General features: G+C 43.4%; 1 protein-coding gene across 1 annotated transcript; it reads left to right on the top strand.

The window, feature by feature from the left end:
• Window positions 1-73: 73 nt before the first annotated feature.
• Window positions 74-13,722, top strand: LOC150044622 (butyrophilin-like protein 3). The gene is made up of 10 exons (XM_090321283.1): window positions 74-490; window positions 3,527-3,819; window positions 5,531-5,875; window positions 7,219-7,494; window positions 8,984-9,097; window positions 11,312-11,332; window positions 11,965-11,985; window positions 12,082-12,108; window positions 12,393-12,419; window positions 13,175-13,722. The coding sequence occupies exons 2-10, from the start codon at window positions 3,771-3,773 to the stop codon at window positions 13,711-13,713; spliced, it is 1,419 nt and encodes a 472-aa protein (XP_090177409.1). The 5' UTR covers window positions 74-490; window positions 3,527-3,770; the 3' UTR covers window positions 13,714-13,722.
• Window positions 13,723-14,103: the final 381 nt, after the last annotated feature.

The raw sequence follows: 14,103 nt of genomic DNA, 5'->3' as shown, positions 1-14,103 counted from the left end.
CACCGCGGTGCAGCGCTCTCGAGGGCTCGGCTCACTTCCGCCTAGAAACCGGAAGTAGCCGCACTCTTCAGGTGCTGGAGACCCAGTTGTTGTTTGGACCTTGATGGCGGAGGGTTCACGGATTGTGTCCCAAGTTCAACCTCTTCTTAGGACCACTGAGGCCCCAAAGGAACATTCACGTTCTCCAAGGATGAAAGGTTTGCAGATGCTGAAGATGAAGTGTAGAAATCCCCTGGAAGCCACACAAAGGGACCGAGGGTCCCTGGAAGATGGCTGCCGAGGAGTCTGCTGAGAGAGAGCGAGCCTGGCACACCGTGTCATGTCTTGGGGCTAAGGACTCTTCAATTCTGCCTGGGTCTGACAAGAGAAATCTGGGGCTGACATGGTTGGCAAACTGATTGAGGCTTCAGTCTGTATATTAAATCTATGAATTCCATAATGTGCCTTTTTAAAAAAGCCACACCCTATTGTTGGGTGCTAAGGAAAGCTGGTAAGTAATACAAAGGATTTGGAAGAACCAAGCATTTAAATTTGTACTTGACTGTTATCAGTTAGTGAATTTCCTTTCTGAATGATTTCCTGATAACTAGTAAGGAATAGAATTATTCATTGTAACCTCTAATTGAAGGGATCACTTTCTTGATGTCCCCCCAAATCCATCCCCTATAGGCATTTCCCATCCTCATGACAAAAAGAGTACTTGACTCAAGGGGGGAGGGCTGTAAAATCCCTGATAACAGCTCAGATTATAAGAGCAGTTAAACAGGTGGAGTTACCAGAATTCCCCTCCCACCCTAGCCCCTTGGCCTGCCAGGAAACTCCCTCCCTTTCCTTTATTGTCAAAGCAGTGTGTCAGAAACCCACCTACATGATAGGTCAGTTCAGACAGCAAAGGCGTCACTGTTGCCCCAGACATCACTCAAGTATGTTGAAATTCCATTGGCCACCTGTGTATGACCAAGCCCAGCCACATGGCTGGTGGCCTATAAAAGTAGCCTGTGAGATTAGATGGAGTCGCTCTCTCACTCACATCTTAGAGACGGCCCTGACCGGTCAGTATGATTCTTGATGCTAGGTGCAGAATAAAACTCTGTTTAACTTCCACTTTTGTGTCAGACTTGTTCCTTTCATCATGGACCCTAATACTGGGGGACTGGACCCTAACACTAACATATTTATTAATGGGTTTAAGCAACCCCCCCAAGGAAAATAAGCAGAAAATATAGGAAGGGAGAGGAACTGTTAAATGCATACAGGAACATACAGACTATAGGAAACTACCAGAAAAGTAACTCTATTGTTTCAACATAAAAATTGCCAAAAACAAATAAATAAAACATGAGACAAAAAACACTGAAGGAAGAGAGCAACTAATGACTCTGAATGGCAGTTAAACCCTTAATACATTACCTGTGTCAGATAATGGAAGAAATGAGAAAAATCAACCATATCTGATGATGTAATGTGAATAGTATAAATTAAATTATTATAATGTGTTTTTAATTATCTCCTTTTAAAGACATTCATGAAATAGACAGGGATGAGACAATGTCTCATATTTGTTTCAAAATTATGTGCCTGGCAAGGAAAAACTAAGTGGGAATTTAGATGACAAGGGATATCTGGAAGTTGATCGTTTTTTGAAGCTAATGTTGGATGGGTCTGAGATCATTACATTTTACTTTGTATGTATTTGACCATTTCAAAATCGAAAGTTTAAAAGGAGCTGGGCAAAGGTAAGGTTTGAACACACCCTTGCACTTTGTCACAGCAATTCCTCCCGTGTTGCTACTGCAGGGAGCCCAGGAAATACCAGTTCAATAAAGGCACACAGACCCTTTGTAATTGGCAGGATCTCAGAAGGCATGGAGACTGCTATGGCAGGGGCCTCAATTGCCTCACTCTCCCTCCCTTGATATCCAAAGAAAAAATGAACTTTTTGCTACCCCTGTTGAGGAGTCAGAACTTTGGTTACCTACTAGGTAACTGTTTGTGTATACTATCCTGGCTTTCTTGTTGCTCTCAAGTGTCCCCTGAACCCATGAAGAGTTAGTTCATTCTGGAGTCCATTCTGGATGATATTGGGTGACCTGATCTCCCGTGACCTTCTTAACACGGTACCACTATAGAGCAATGAGAATGTGCCATGTCTACGCCAGTGAAATTGAATGTTTAGGAAATTTCTCATTCAGCTTGGGCAGTTGTAGGTGTATTTGGAGACATAGTATTTTGTGTTATTTGTGTAGTGTATGGTGGTTTCTTAAGTGGTTTCTTTCTGATTTGATTCTGCTTTGATTCTCCCTGATTTGATTCTTATTTTGTTCAGCTGTTGATTGAATTATTTTGAGCTTAGTCAACTTCTTGTGTATCAAGAAAATGTCTGTTAATGATGAATTGAGGAAGAAAAGCAAAGGAGATTGGAAGAAAATTGACGAAACACAGAAATGGTGTGGTGATCTAATTGTCTGTTAAAGTATATATAACAAAGAATTGTGGGTGGAAGAATAGAGACAAAAAATATAAACAAGAGAGCTGTTTTGTTTGTGTAGAGAAGAAAAAGGTTGATAGGAGAAGATTACAATAGGAAAGGGAAGTAAAAGATAGAATTGAAGATTGACTATTAAAAGAGCCATGCCTCATATGTAGTGATTTAGAAAGGAAGGAGAAAAAAAGTACCTACCACTAACAAGATGATAAGGAAGAGGACTACCTAGCTACTGAGGAGCCTGAGATCTGAGGGTCAAGGTTCAAAGCCAGCCAGGACACAAAAGGAGTGGAGACTTTTATCTCCAATTAACCTCTAGAAAATGGGAAGTGGGGCTTGGCTCAAGGGTAGGGAGGTAGCCTTGAGCTGAAGAGCTCTGGGATAGCACCCAGATAGAGTTCAAGCCCCATGACCCAACAGAGAGAGAGAGAGAGAGAGAGAGAGAGAGAGAGAGAGAGAGAGAGAGAGAGAGAGAGAGAGAGAGAGAGAGAGAGAGAGAGAGAGAGAGAGAGAGGCCGCGCGCACACGCTACAAGAAGCCAGGCATGTGGCTTCGTGGTAGAGTGCTTGCCTAGCATGTATGTAGTCATAAGTTTGATTCCTCGGTAGTTCATACACAGAAAAAGTCAGAAGTGTTGCTGTGGCTCAAGTGTCAAAGTGCTAGGCTTGAACAAAAGTGCTCAAGGACAGTGCCCAGGCCCTGAGTTCAAGCCGCAGGACTGACAAAGAAAACGAAAGAGAACAAAGATACTGAAAACACAGAAATATTATTAAAAGTAAATATGAAAATATTCAATAAAGAGCAATAAAATCAGTGGAACTTCTCAGTTTCTCTCCAGAGCAACATTATTATTATTGTTATTATTTCGATCCACCGCCCTCTACCCCCCAATCTGTGGCATCTCTTTGTCGTCCACAGGTAAAGGAGGTACTTGAAAGTTCAATAACAGTGTGATGTCAGCTAATCACAGTCTAGGCCCTGGGACAAAGTCCCTTCCCTCTAACCCATTTCCTTTCTATCTTCGTTGTACTTTACTTTCAGATAGATGATTATGACCTACCAGTTAATGCAGGGATTCAAGTTCAGACGCCTGTCCCCTACAACACAGCCATGACAATGTGAGGGAGGCTAAGAACAACACAGCTTGCTGTCATATTATGTGGAGCATTTCCATATCTTCTGCACCCAGGAGCGTTGGCCTAATGGTCTCTTCTCTTCAACTAAACAGTCCATCCATCCTGGCTGGCATCTGTACAATGTTATCTTGATCTGTAGAGACACATCCATGGTCCTCATATTTGTTCTGGTTCTCAGTCTCCTCAGCCTGGCATCAGGTAAGCTTACAGGTTTTCTGTAAACTTGTTGATCCGTGGATTGAATTATTTATCTACAGTGACTACAGAATATTGAAATGGAGTCTTTTTTGTTAGTTTTATGTTCAGGGTGATGTATAGAAGGGTTACAGTTTCATTCCCAATCATTGTTACCCCTTCCCATGTTTTTCTCCCACTTTCCCCCCTCTGTCCCCAAGTCTTTTCTTTCTTTGTTCTCTTTTACATTCTCCTGGTTTCTTTTTCTTTCTTTTCTTTTTTTTGTGAGGGGGAGGGAGGATCATGGGGCTTGAGCTTGGCCTGGATGCTATCCCTGAGCTCTTCAGCTCTAGGTTCCCTCCCTACCCTTGAGTCAAGCCCCACTTCCCATTTTCTAGTGGTTAATTGGAGATAAGAGTTTCCAGTCCTTTTGTGCCCTGGCTGGCTTTGAACCATGGTGCTCCAATCTCAGCCTCCTGAGTAGCTGGGGTTACAGGTGTCGGCACACTGCGCCCAGCTTCGCCTGGTTTCTTTACACCAAGAATATCTATAATATCTAAGAAAGCAGTGTGCAAGGCTGAGACAACATGTAAACTATCCCAGTGGGAGGAGGAGAGGGACAAAGGAAGAGTACTAGAATGCCAGTTTGATCCAAGTACATTTTGTGCATGTATGGAAAGGACCCGAGGAAAATGCTTTATACAATATATACTTAAAGGAGCTATTGCAGTTTCTTCCAAATATGGGAATTAAGGCAGTGGCAGGTCAGTTTCCTGTTTCATTCAATCTAATAAGTATTGTCTAATTGCAATCACCCTGCACTTTACAGTTTCCTGAGTGAGGGTATTTTGTTTTTTACCAGTCTTGGGCCTTGAACTCTGGGCCTGAGCACTGTCCTTGGGCTTTCTCAAGGCTAGCACTCTACCACTTGAGCCACAAACCACTTCTGGCTTTTTCAGTGTATGTGGGACCAAGGAATCAAACCCAGTATTTCGTGTGTGCAAGGCAAGCACTCTGAAGAAAGGCAGAGGTAGAGGAAGGAATACACACCAAGGATGTCTTGGAGAATGAATAGTTTATTCCAGATGTGCTCTGGAGCTCTTCCGTTGAATACCCATGTCTGACTTGGGTGTATGTCAGACATGCAGAAAGTAAAGGCTGTGTGTCCATCTATGAATGTGCTGTGTTGGAAACATCTAGGGTGTGAAATCTAAGGGGAAAGAAGGTGAGGTACAGGTTCTTAAATGAGGAGTAGGTTAGTACATGGCACAATGGGAGCAGAAATCTGCACTGACAGCCCCACTCGTCCATTCAGTGACTGAGGAGTGGGGGTGGGGGAGAAACAGCATTATTTTATTGCTAGCTCTTTGGAACACTATTTTGTGTTGTCACAATCATATCACATCTAAAAACGCCTTTCTCCTGCCTCAAATGTATTCAGTATTTTTTTGACTCATGTTATTTTCAACTCCCAAGAGTTTATTTTAGCAGTTGGGGAGCGCCTGTACGCACCTTTAAGGATGTTGTTTGTGGGAACTGAGTGAGGTGAGATGTGTTTGTGTTCTGTCAGGTGTGAGGGGGTGCAGAGTCAGGAGTCACTTGGTTTAATAAGGGCATCATGAGAAATGTTCTGCCCCTTGTGTGCCAGTATGCCAGCTCCTCATTCTAGCCTTGAGTAAGAACACCAAACAGATTTTATTCAAGTTAGTTATCTGCTGTTTCTTTCTTCCCACAGCCCAGTGGCAGGTGATTGGGCCAGAAAAGTTCCTTTCAGTCACAAGAGGGGAAGATGTAGAGTTCTCCTGCGTCCTCTCTCCCAAGACAAGTGCAGAGAACATGGAAGTGAGGTTCTTCAAAAATCAGTTCGACGAGGTGGTTCATTACTACAGAGATGGGAAAGACCAGCAAGATATTATGCCAGAATATCGAAGGAGAACCATGTTTGTGAAGGATTCCCTTGCCCAAGGACGTGCCACCCTGAAGCTGTGGAAAGTGACCCCCTCAGACATTGGCCTCTATGGGTGCTGGTTCAGCTCCCAGACTCACAGTCAAATGGCCGTGTGGGAGCTGCAGGTGATGGGTCCGTTTCTCATTTCATTGAATCTACTAAGTATTGTCTAAGTGCAACCATGCTGTACTTTACAGTTTAGGGAGTGAGGGTATTTTGTTTTTTGCCAGTCCTGAATAGGTTTGAACTCTGGGCCCGAGCTCTGTCCTTGGGCTTTCTCAAGGCTAGTGCTCTACCACTTGAGTCACAGCACCACTCTGTCTTTTTCTGTGTATGTAGTACCAATTAATAGTACCCAGGACTTCATGCATGCAAGGCAAGCACTCCTCCACTAGGCAAAACTCCCCAACCTGAGTACAGGTGTTTTTTTTTAAAGTCTTCTAACACCGTTCATGCTGCCTTTATGTACTTATTTTCTATTATTTTACAGTATGTGTAGATCCTTGTAACCATCACAAGTGTATAAGCAAACTTGGCTAGTGCTCTACCACTTGAGTCACAGCACCACTTCTGGCTTTTTCTATGTATGTGGTACTGAGGAATCAAACCCAGGTCTTCATGCATGCTAGGCAAGCGCTCGACCACTAGGCTAAACTCCCAGTGCTAATTAGTTCTTTTAATCTAAGTTGTCCAAATGTGTTGGTATATAGTTGTTCAACTACTTTTTTTTCTATCTGGTTCTGGGATTTGAACTCAGGGCTTGAGTGCTGTCCCTGAGCTTTTGTACTCAAGGTTAACACTACCACAGCTCCATTTTGGCTTTCTTGGTAATTAGTTGTTGATAAAAAGTTTTGTGGGCTTTCCTGTGCAGGCAGGCAAGCTTTGAATTTGTATTCTCAGATCTCAGCCTCCTAAGTAGCTAGAATTATAGGCATGAGCACCCAGCACCTGGCTAATAATACATTTAAAAACGTGTTTGTGTGTGTGTGTGTGTGTGTGTTATGAGAGAGAGACTTGCTGTGTAACTCAGGTAGGGATTCCATTTTGTATCAGTCCCTTAGTAAGAACTTGTGTTATCATTGCTTCATTCATTGGTCAGCTCAAAAAGTGTTTATTAGACCCCTGGACTTGTGTAGATTACAAAAGGAGTGATAGAAAAAGCCCATGGAGGGTAAATTCTCTTTGGCATGGAGATATGAATGATTGTAAGTGATTGAGGTTACTGGCCATGTCAGTACATATTTGCTCTCTCTTACTGACATATTTCTCCTTCTTACCCATTTAATTTGAAAAAATAATGTCACTTTCAAGAAACCCCACCCAAATATCATTAAGTCCTTTGTGCTAACTTGATATGCTTCTACAGTTACCATTTTTATAGGGGGGAGGAATGTGTTTTCTAGTTATTTACAGTTTAGTGAGCAAATGCATTCTTCAAAGACGTTCTGTTATTTATTTTCTTGTGTCCTCCCAAGACCTGGGCACCCCTCCTCTCATTTCCATCCTGGAATGGGCTGATGGAGGCATCCAGCTAAGCTGTCACACATCAGGATGGTTCTCCCGGCCCACAGTCAAGTGGAAAAGTCCACAGGGCTCTGATATTCCATCAGAATCCAAGATGAAGAAGGACATGCATGACCTGTTCCATGTGGAGAGCCCTCTCACCATTCAGAAAAGTTCTGGGATCGTGTCATGCTCCGTTCAGCACCCTGGCCAGACCAAAGAGTTAGAATCCAGAGTGTGGATCAGAGGTGAGTTGGGGCAGGAGGAAGACACAAGGAAGGTAGCAGCTCTCTACCAAAAGTAAGAAACAACTAGAAAAAGAAACCTTTGTCAAGTGAGAACCATTACATATGTTAGTGTCTAGGAAGAAAAGATGTTTAAGAAAGAAGAAAGAACTGGTGGGAATAGTTATGTCACAAAGGAAAACAGTTACTTTGCCAGAAAAACTACTATTTCAAAACATTGTCACATATTATAGCATATCTGTAAAATGTATAAGGTAACTATTGATAGAAATATGAGGGCAAATACATGTGATTCTAGCATTGATTAAATAAGAAAAATTAGCAATAATAGAGACAGTTGGAATAACAAATTCAGCTTCATATTTGGCATTTTTTAAGGAGTGAGTGACCAGAGCTGAGCAGGACAGAGGGACCACCCTCCACACCTAAGCCTGTCTTTGACCTGCTGCCAGGATCTTGGGGGCATCATGGAATAAACAAAGGCAAGGGTAGGGGGCTTGCATAGCAGGCTGTCTGCTTGGTTATTATCTCAGGATTGATCATAGGAACCCTTATTAGTGACATAAAGGTGCATCTGCTTGTGAGGGAGTTGATAATTTAATTGTAATCATTCAGCCATATCCCTGGGCAATGTCCCTTAGCTCTTCAGCTCAAGGCTACCACCCTCTCCTTGAGCCAAGCTACACTTCCCATTTTCTGGAAGTTAATTAGAGATAAGAGTCTCAGGTCCTTTTTTCCCCTGGGCTGCCTTTGAACCTTGATCCTCAGATCTCAGCCTCCTGAGTAGCATGAGCCACCATGCCCAGGTCTTTTTTTTTATTGCCAATCGTGGGGACTGAACCGAGGGCCTGAGCACTGTCCTTGGGTTTTTTCTCAAGGCTAGAGCTCTACCACTTGAGCCACAGCATCACTTCTGGCTGTTTTTTCTATGTATGTGGTACTGAGGAATTAAACCTGGGTCTTCATGCATGCTAGGCAAGCACTCTACCACTAGGCCAAACTCCCAGCCTGGCAATCTTTTGAATCAAATCCAGTTCACAGCTTGGAGTCATGTGGAAGAAAGGATTATTAATTTTGCAAAAACACTTCTTAAATAATCAAGGTGTCTAAGGGCAGAGGTGAGCAGGAACCTGACTCCACGTTCAAGGTGACAAAAGTATACAGATGCAATACTCAACCTTAGCAGAGCTGTGGAAGTTTTACTTTGTTCTCAGGGACTCACTAGGCATCTGTAAAACCCAGTGGAAATGAGTCCGTGTTTCTAGCAAAAGCAGTCACTAAGATCTTGTTACAGTCAAACCTCATTTTCTATACAAAAAGCAAAATCCAGATGTATTAGACTTATACAAAACTTCCAAGTGGTAAAGCTAAAGAAGAAATTATAGCTAAATGTCCTATTTTTTTCCTGTACTGTAGAGGGATACCTTAACAGAAACTTAAATTCCCTTTGCTGTTCAATAGTCATGAAAGAAACTGTGGAACTGTTTTTCAGAGATGATTTTCCAGTCCTCACCCTGGCTCTTGGTTGGTATTCTACTCATGATATTCTTCTGTGTCACTTGTGTTGCTGTCATCTCAGTGAAGATTTTATTCATCAAAATCCAGGGTAAGTGTGTGGACCCATGGCTAGCTTACATTTTCATCAGGACTGGGGTCACAAATGCTTCCAGAATGTTTTCTTCCAGACCTGGGATGCTGGAGCTCTCTCCTGCCCCATGGGGACCATAGTTCTTGTGACTTCCCAGAAGGCCACACCCTCTCAAAGCTCTTTCCATTCACGTGTAGGGATAAGAATTGAAGCAGGATAGACTAGGGGAAACTGAGGTATAGTAAGCTTAGTGCAAATAAAGGAGATGCTCATTCAGCTACTAAGAGACCAAAAATTTTTAGGGGAAAATAAGGCATGGTACATGGAGGAAAATGAGGCCTGGTAAAGGCAACTGAGAAAGACGGCGTGTAGAAACTGAAAAGCACTATCTTTCCTTCAAAGAGGGACAACACAACATGGTGCATTCCTCTTGAGAGATGCATTTCTCTCACTCCAGCAATTAACATTTGTCTGATAAGATATATGCCTTTCTGAGAGAAATGCTCTCCTAAAATGTAAGCAAAAGATAACAGATACCCTGCTTATCTCAAGGATAAGGCTGTGTTTTATAGTATGATGCATTCTTCCCTGGCAGAAATGCCAACAGCGCCCAGAAACTGGGAAAGTATGACATCTGGAATGAATGGAGCAAAGATAAAACACTTTGAAGTCAGGATCCCTGCCTTTACCCTATAAATAACCCTAATAGCCAAGGGACTGTGTGTCTTTCTGTCTCTCCTGAAGAGAACCCACTCTGTTAGAGTGCCCCTTCCTTTCTGCTTGTCTGTTTACCTGCTTGCTTACTTGCACATTTGTTTACCTACTCAATAAAGCAGTGCTAAGTTTTCTTACCACCATGACTTTTCCAGAAGTTCTTATTCTGAAATCAAAACTAAGGATCCAAAGAAAAGAGTCCCTATTTTTAGAGGGAAAATTCACTAAGTTTTACTTGCATCCTGTGACAGAACCAGAGAGAGATCTGCTTCATAGTACTGTTGAATTAATAGAAATTTCTAAAAACAGCACCAAGATTCTAGCAAATATTACACTGTAGTTGAAAACTTTGCAAAAGACATAAAAGTGTGGGGCCAGGCGAGATGGCTCACGCCTGTAATCCTAGCTACTCAGGAGGCTGAGATCTGAGGATCAAGGTTCAAAGCCAACCCGGGCACAAAAGGACCTGACAATCTTATCTCTAATTAACCTCTAGAAAATGGGAAGTGGGGCTTGGCTCAAGGGTAGGGTGGTAGCCTTGAGCTGAAGAGCTCAGGGACAGTGCCCAGGCCTAGGTCAAGCCTCATGACCTACAATAAACAAACAAATAAATATGTGGCCTGGCATGCATGAAGCCTTGGCAACACATACACAGAAAAAAACTTAAAGTGGTGCTGTGACTGAAGTGGCAGAGTGCTAACCTTGAGCATAAAGTGTTCAAGGACAGTGCCCTGAGTTCAAGGCAAAAAATAAAAATTAAAAAAAGGAAATAGAAGTGTGTGTGTATGTGTATAATAATAATCATTCCCAGGTATAGTAATGTCACCAAATAAAGGTTAAAGGTTTGTGAACTTTCTCTTATAAGACTAGAGACTCTGCTTAGGGTCCTTGACTTGGATTGACAAATAAGAATTTCTGGACAAGTCACAATGGTAATAAAACTTGGTCAACCTTCATTGAGTAGGGGAGTAAGCAGACAAGCAGAAAAGCAGACACACACTCTAACAGAGTGTGGGTACTCTAGAGAATAGACATACAGCTCTTTGGCTGTCATCAGTCTGGCTACAGTAAGAGTTTTTACACCAGGAGGCCTGTTTCTCCACTTGAGGATGACAGAGATCCTCAGAGAGTGAATTCCATAATCCCACCTCCCCTACCCAGCCACCTTCTCCCTTCCTAACCCCACTTTCATGCCACAGAATATTAGATATCAGTTATAGAAAGGGAGGGTTCTATAAAGATGACAGTTGTATAAAGGGAGGGTTATATGAAGATGACAGATATATAAAGGGAGGATTATATGAAGATGACACTTATATAAAGGGAGGGAATGCTCCTTATTGCTTGTTTTGCCCCATGTGGAAACTCCAATACAAGTTCGGGGATGGGTGCAGAGCACAAAAGTGGAGTGCTAGGAAGCCCTGTCTAGCCACGGTCATCCCACCTGAGGCAGGTGCCGCGCCCGCACTCCCATCCTTCCTACGCCTGGTTGACCACTCAGTACTCTTTCTTTTTCAGGGAAGAAGAAGGCACAATTAGGTGAGTGAGTCATCAAGTTCTGGCACTTGTACTCCATGCAGAGTTCTCCGCATTCCACAGTTTAGGCCATCTGTCTGCTACTATGGCGCCAGGCAAGACAGGAAGCTTGGGAAGACAGTGCAAATAAAATGTAACTTACTAGCCAGGCACCGATGGCTCCTACCTGTAATCCTAGCTACTCAGGAGGCTGAAATCTGAGGATCACAATTCAAAGTCAGGCTGGACACTGAAATCAGTGAGACTCTTATCCCCGATTAACTACCAGAAAACTGGAAGTGATACTGTGGCTCAAGGGGTGGGGTAGGCCCATAGATCAAATCCCAGACAGAACAACAACAACAAAAAGTAACTTACTTTCCCCATTCTTTCATCAGTGAAAGAATGGATCATCTGATATAGGGAGGACAACAGGGTCTGAATCTTCTTAAAATTTTCTTTAAAGATTTCCTGTTGAGCTATTTTTTTGGAGGGGGGAGAATTGTTGATTCATGAGTTCTTTTGAGGATATGTGGATTCAGGATGATGAAATCACTGCAAGGTGTTTTCCTCAGTTCCCCCTTACCCAAAGCCTGATGTTTGAACCTTCATCCAGACCTGGATTACAACTGAATATTCTGTTTTTGTTGTTTCAGCAAACCTCAAGGAAACTTTAGGTAAGAGTACATGTTGAACCTTCTCTACATATTCATGCAGGGATTTTCCTAGAACTCAGTGCTAAAGTCTGAACCTTTTCTATGTTTTGATTTCAGATCAGCAAGAGAAGCATAGACAAACAGGTGAGAAGATATGTTCTTCCCCAGCCATCACATATCTTCCTCTTCCAAGTCCATGATTAATGGAATCTTGTGACCTGAGGTCTGTGGGGTCCTGCAGCCGCAAGTGTGTAATGATGGCAACCCCTTACAGCCTACAGATGTGGATAAGTTACATTTTGTAGAGGGGGCCCCTGGCCCTCATCAGAACTCCTCCAAATGTGCAGACACTCTGGGTCTTTCCCCTCACCAGGCCTCTTGTTCACCAGGCAGGCACTCAACTATCTACTCTCTCTGCTTATTTTCAGAATGGAGAATGGCCAAGACACATGCAGGTATACCAGATGCCTGAGGGAGATGACAGGGCACAGAGCTTCCTCAAAGAGGGAGCTAACCAGTGATGGAGATGGGATCCACCTGACCTGAAGATGAGGATGCGGGGGTCCTCATCCACTCCAGAACACAGCTTCTCCCAGCAGAAGCGCTGTCAGCTAAGGTCTAGAGAGGGGCCAAGCAGGGCCTGAGTCAGCCAAGGTGGAGTTCACAGAGAGACCTCCAGGTAGTAAAGTAGTAACTGGCCATGGATGAGGGTGAAGGAAGCCCATTGGACAGTGGCTAGGTTTATCCTCCTCATAAATCAAATAGGAAGTAAAACAAAGATATAGATGTAAGGTTGTGTTGAACTCACAGTTGTGCACTTCCAGGCATCAACGAAACCCTGGGACTCCACTAAAGATAGAAAGATATCTGAGGGGCAGGGCCCATTGGAGACTCTGGCTTTGGGACTCATCTGATTTCCAAAGAGTATTTCGAAGAGTTAATATCTTTTTGGCCTGGTGTGTGGCCTACTAGTAGAGTGCTTGCCATGCATGCACGAAGCCCTGGGTTTGATTCCTTGGTACCACATACACAGAAAAATCTGGAGGTGGTGCTGTGGCTCAAATGGTGGAGTATTAACCTTGAGAAAGCTCAAGGACAGTGCTCAGGCCCTGAGGTCAAGGCCCAGAACTCGCAAAAAAAAAAAAGATTAATACACTATTTTAGCTCATATCAATAACTCATGCTCTCTCTCTTCCCTACTTTGCCACAGTGGAGGTGACTCTGGACCCGGAATCAGCTCACCCTCAACTCTATATTACTAATATTACTCAACTAAGTTCTGTAATCTGTACGGATATTCCGCAAGAGGTGGACTTCTCAGAGAAGAGATTCACAAGGAAGTGTGTGGTTGCTTCCCAGGGTTTCTCAGAAGGGAAACATTACTGGGAAGTAGATGTGGGCTATAACAAGCGCTGGTACTTGGGAGTATGCAGGGATGATGTGGACAGGAAAAGGAAGGATGTGACTTTGTCTCCTGACAATGGGTATTGGCTCCTTGGACTTTGGGGAAACAAGCAATATTTCACAATGCAGCGTCAGAAAGTAAACCTCTTCCCCAGAACTCCACCTAGGAGAGTGGGGATCTTCCTGAACATGGAGGATGCGACCATCTCCTTCTTCAATGTAAATGATCGGTCCCTGATCTTTACATTGACAATTGAGTTCAAGGGCTTACTGAGGCCCTACATCCAGCTTCAGATGTATGGGGAAGAACGTTATAATCCCATCTTCATCTGCCCAGTGTCCTAAGAGAACAGAGCCTTTCTTCCCAAAGGCTTCTCATTGTCCTAGACAGGACAACTGAGATGGCAACCATACCTTCTCCTCCTGGGGTGTTTTCTTTTTGCCAGTCCTGGGGCTTGAACTCAGGGCCTGGTCACTATCCTTGGGCTTTCTCTAGGTTTGTGCTCTATCTCTTGAGCCATAGCACCACTTCTGCCTTTTTCTGTGGCTGTGGTACTAAGGAATCAACTCAAGGGCTTCATGCATGATAGGCAAGCACTCTACCACTAGGCCATGCTCACAGCCCCACCTGGGGTGTCTTCTGACTCTCCCATCTCTCCCTCTCATTGAGAGTGATAACTTTTGTTTCTTGCTGGCCCAAGAATCCTACAGAAGCTAATAGTAATTGCTTCAGGA

This window comes from Megascapheus bottae, chromosome 29 (assembly GCF_031878675.1).
Source record: "Megascapheus bottae isolate mThoBot1 chromosome 29, mThoBot2.hap1, whole genome shotgun sequence".
Classification (NCBI taxonomy): domain Eukaryota; kingdom Metazoa; phylum Chordata; class Mammalia; order Rodentia; family Geomyidae; genus Megascapheus; species Megascapheus bottae.
Note: the sequence above shows the minus strand (reverse complement) of the source record. Positions and strands in the feature narration are given on the sequence as shown.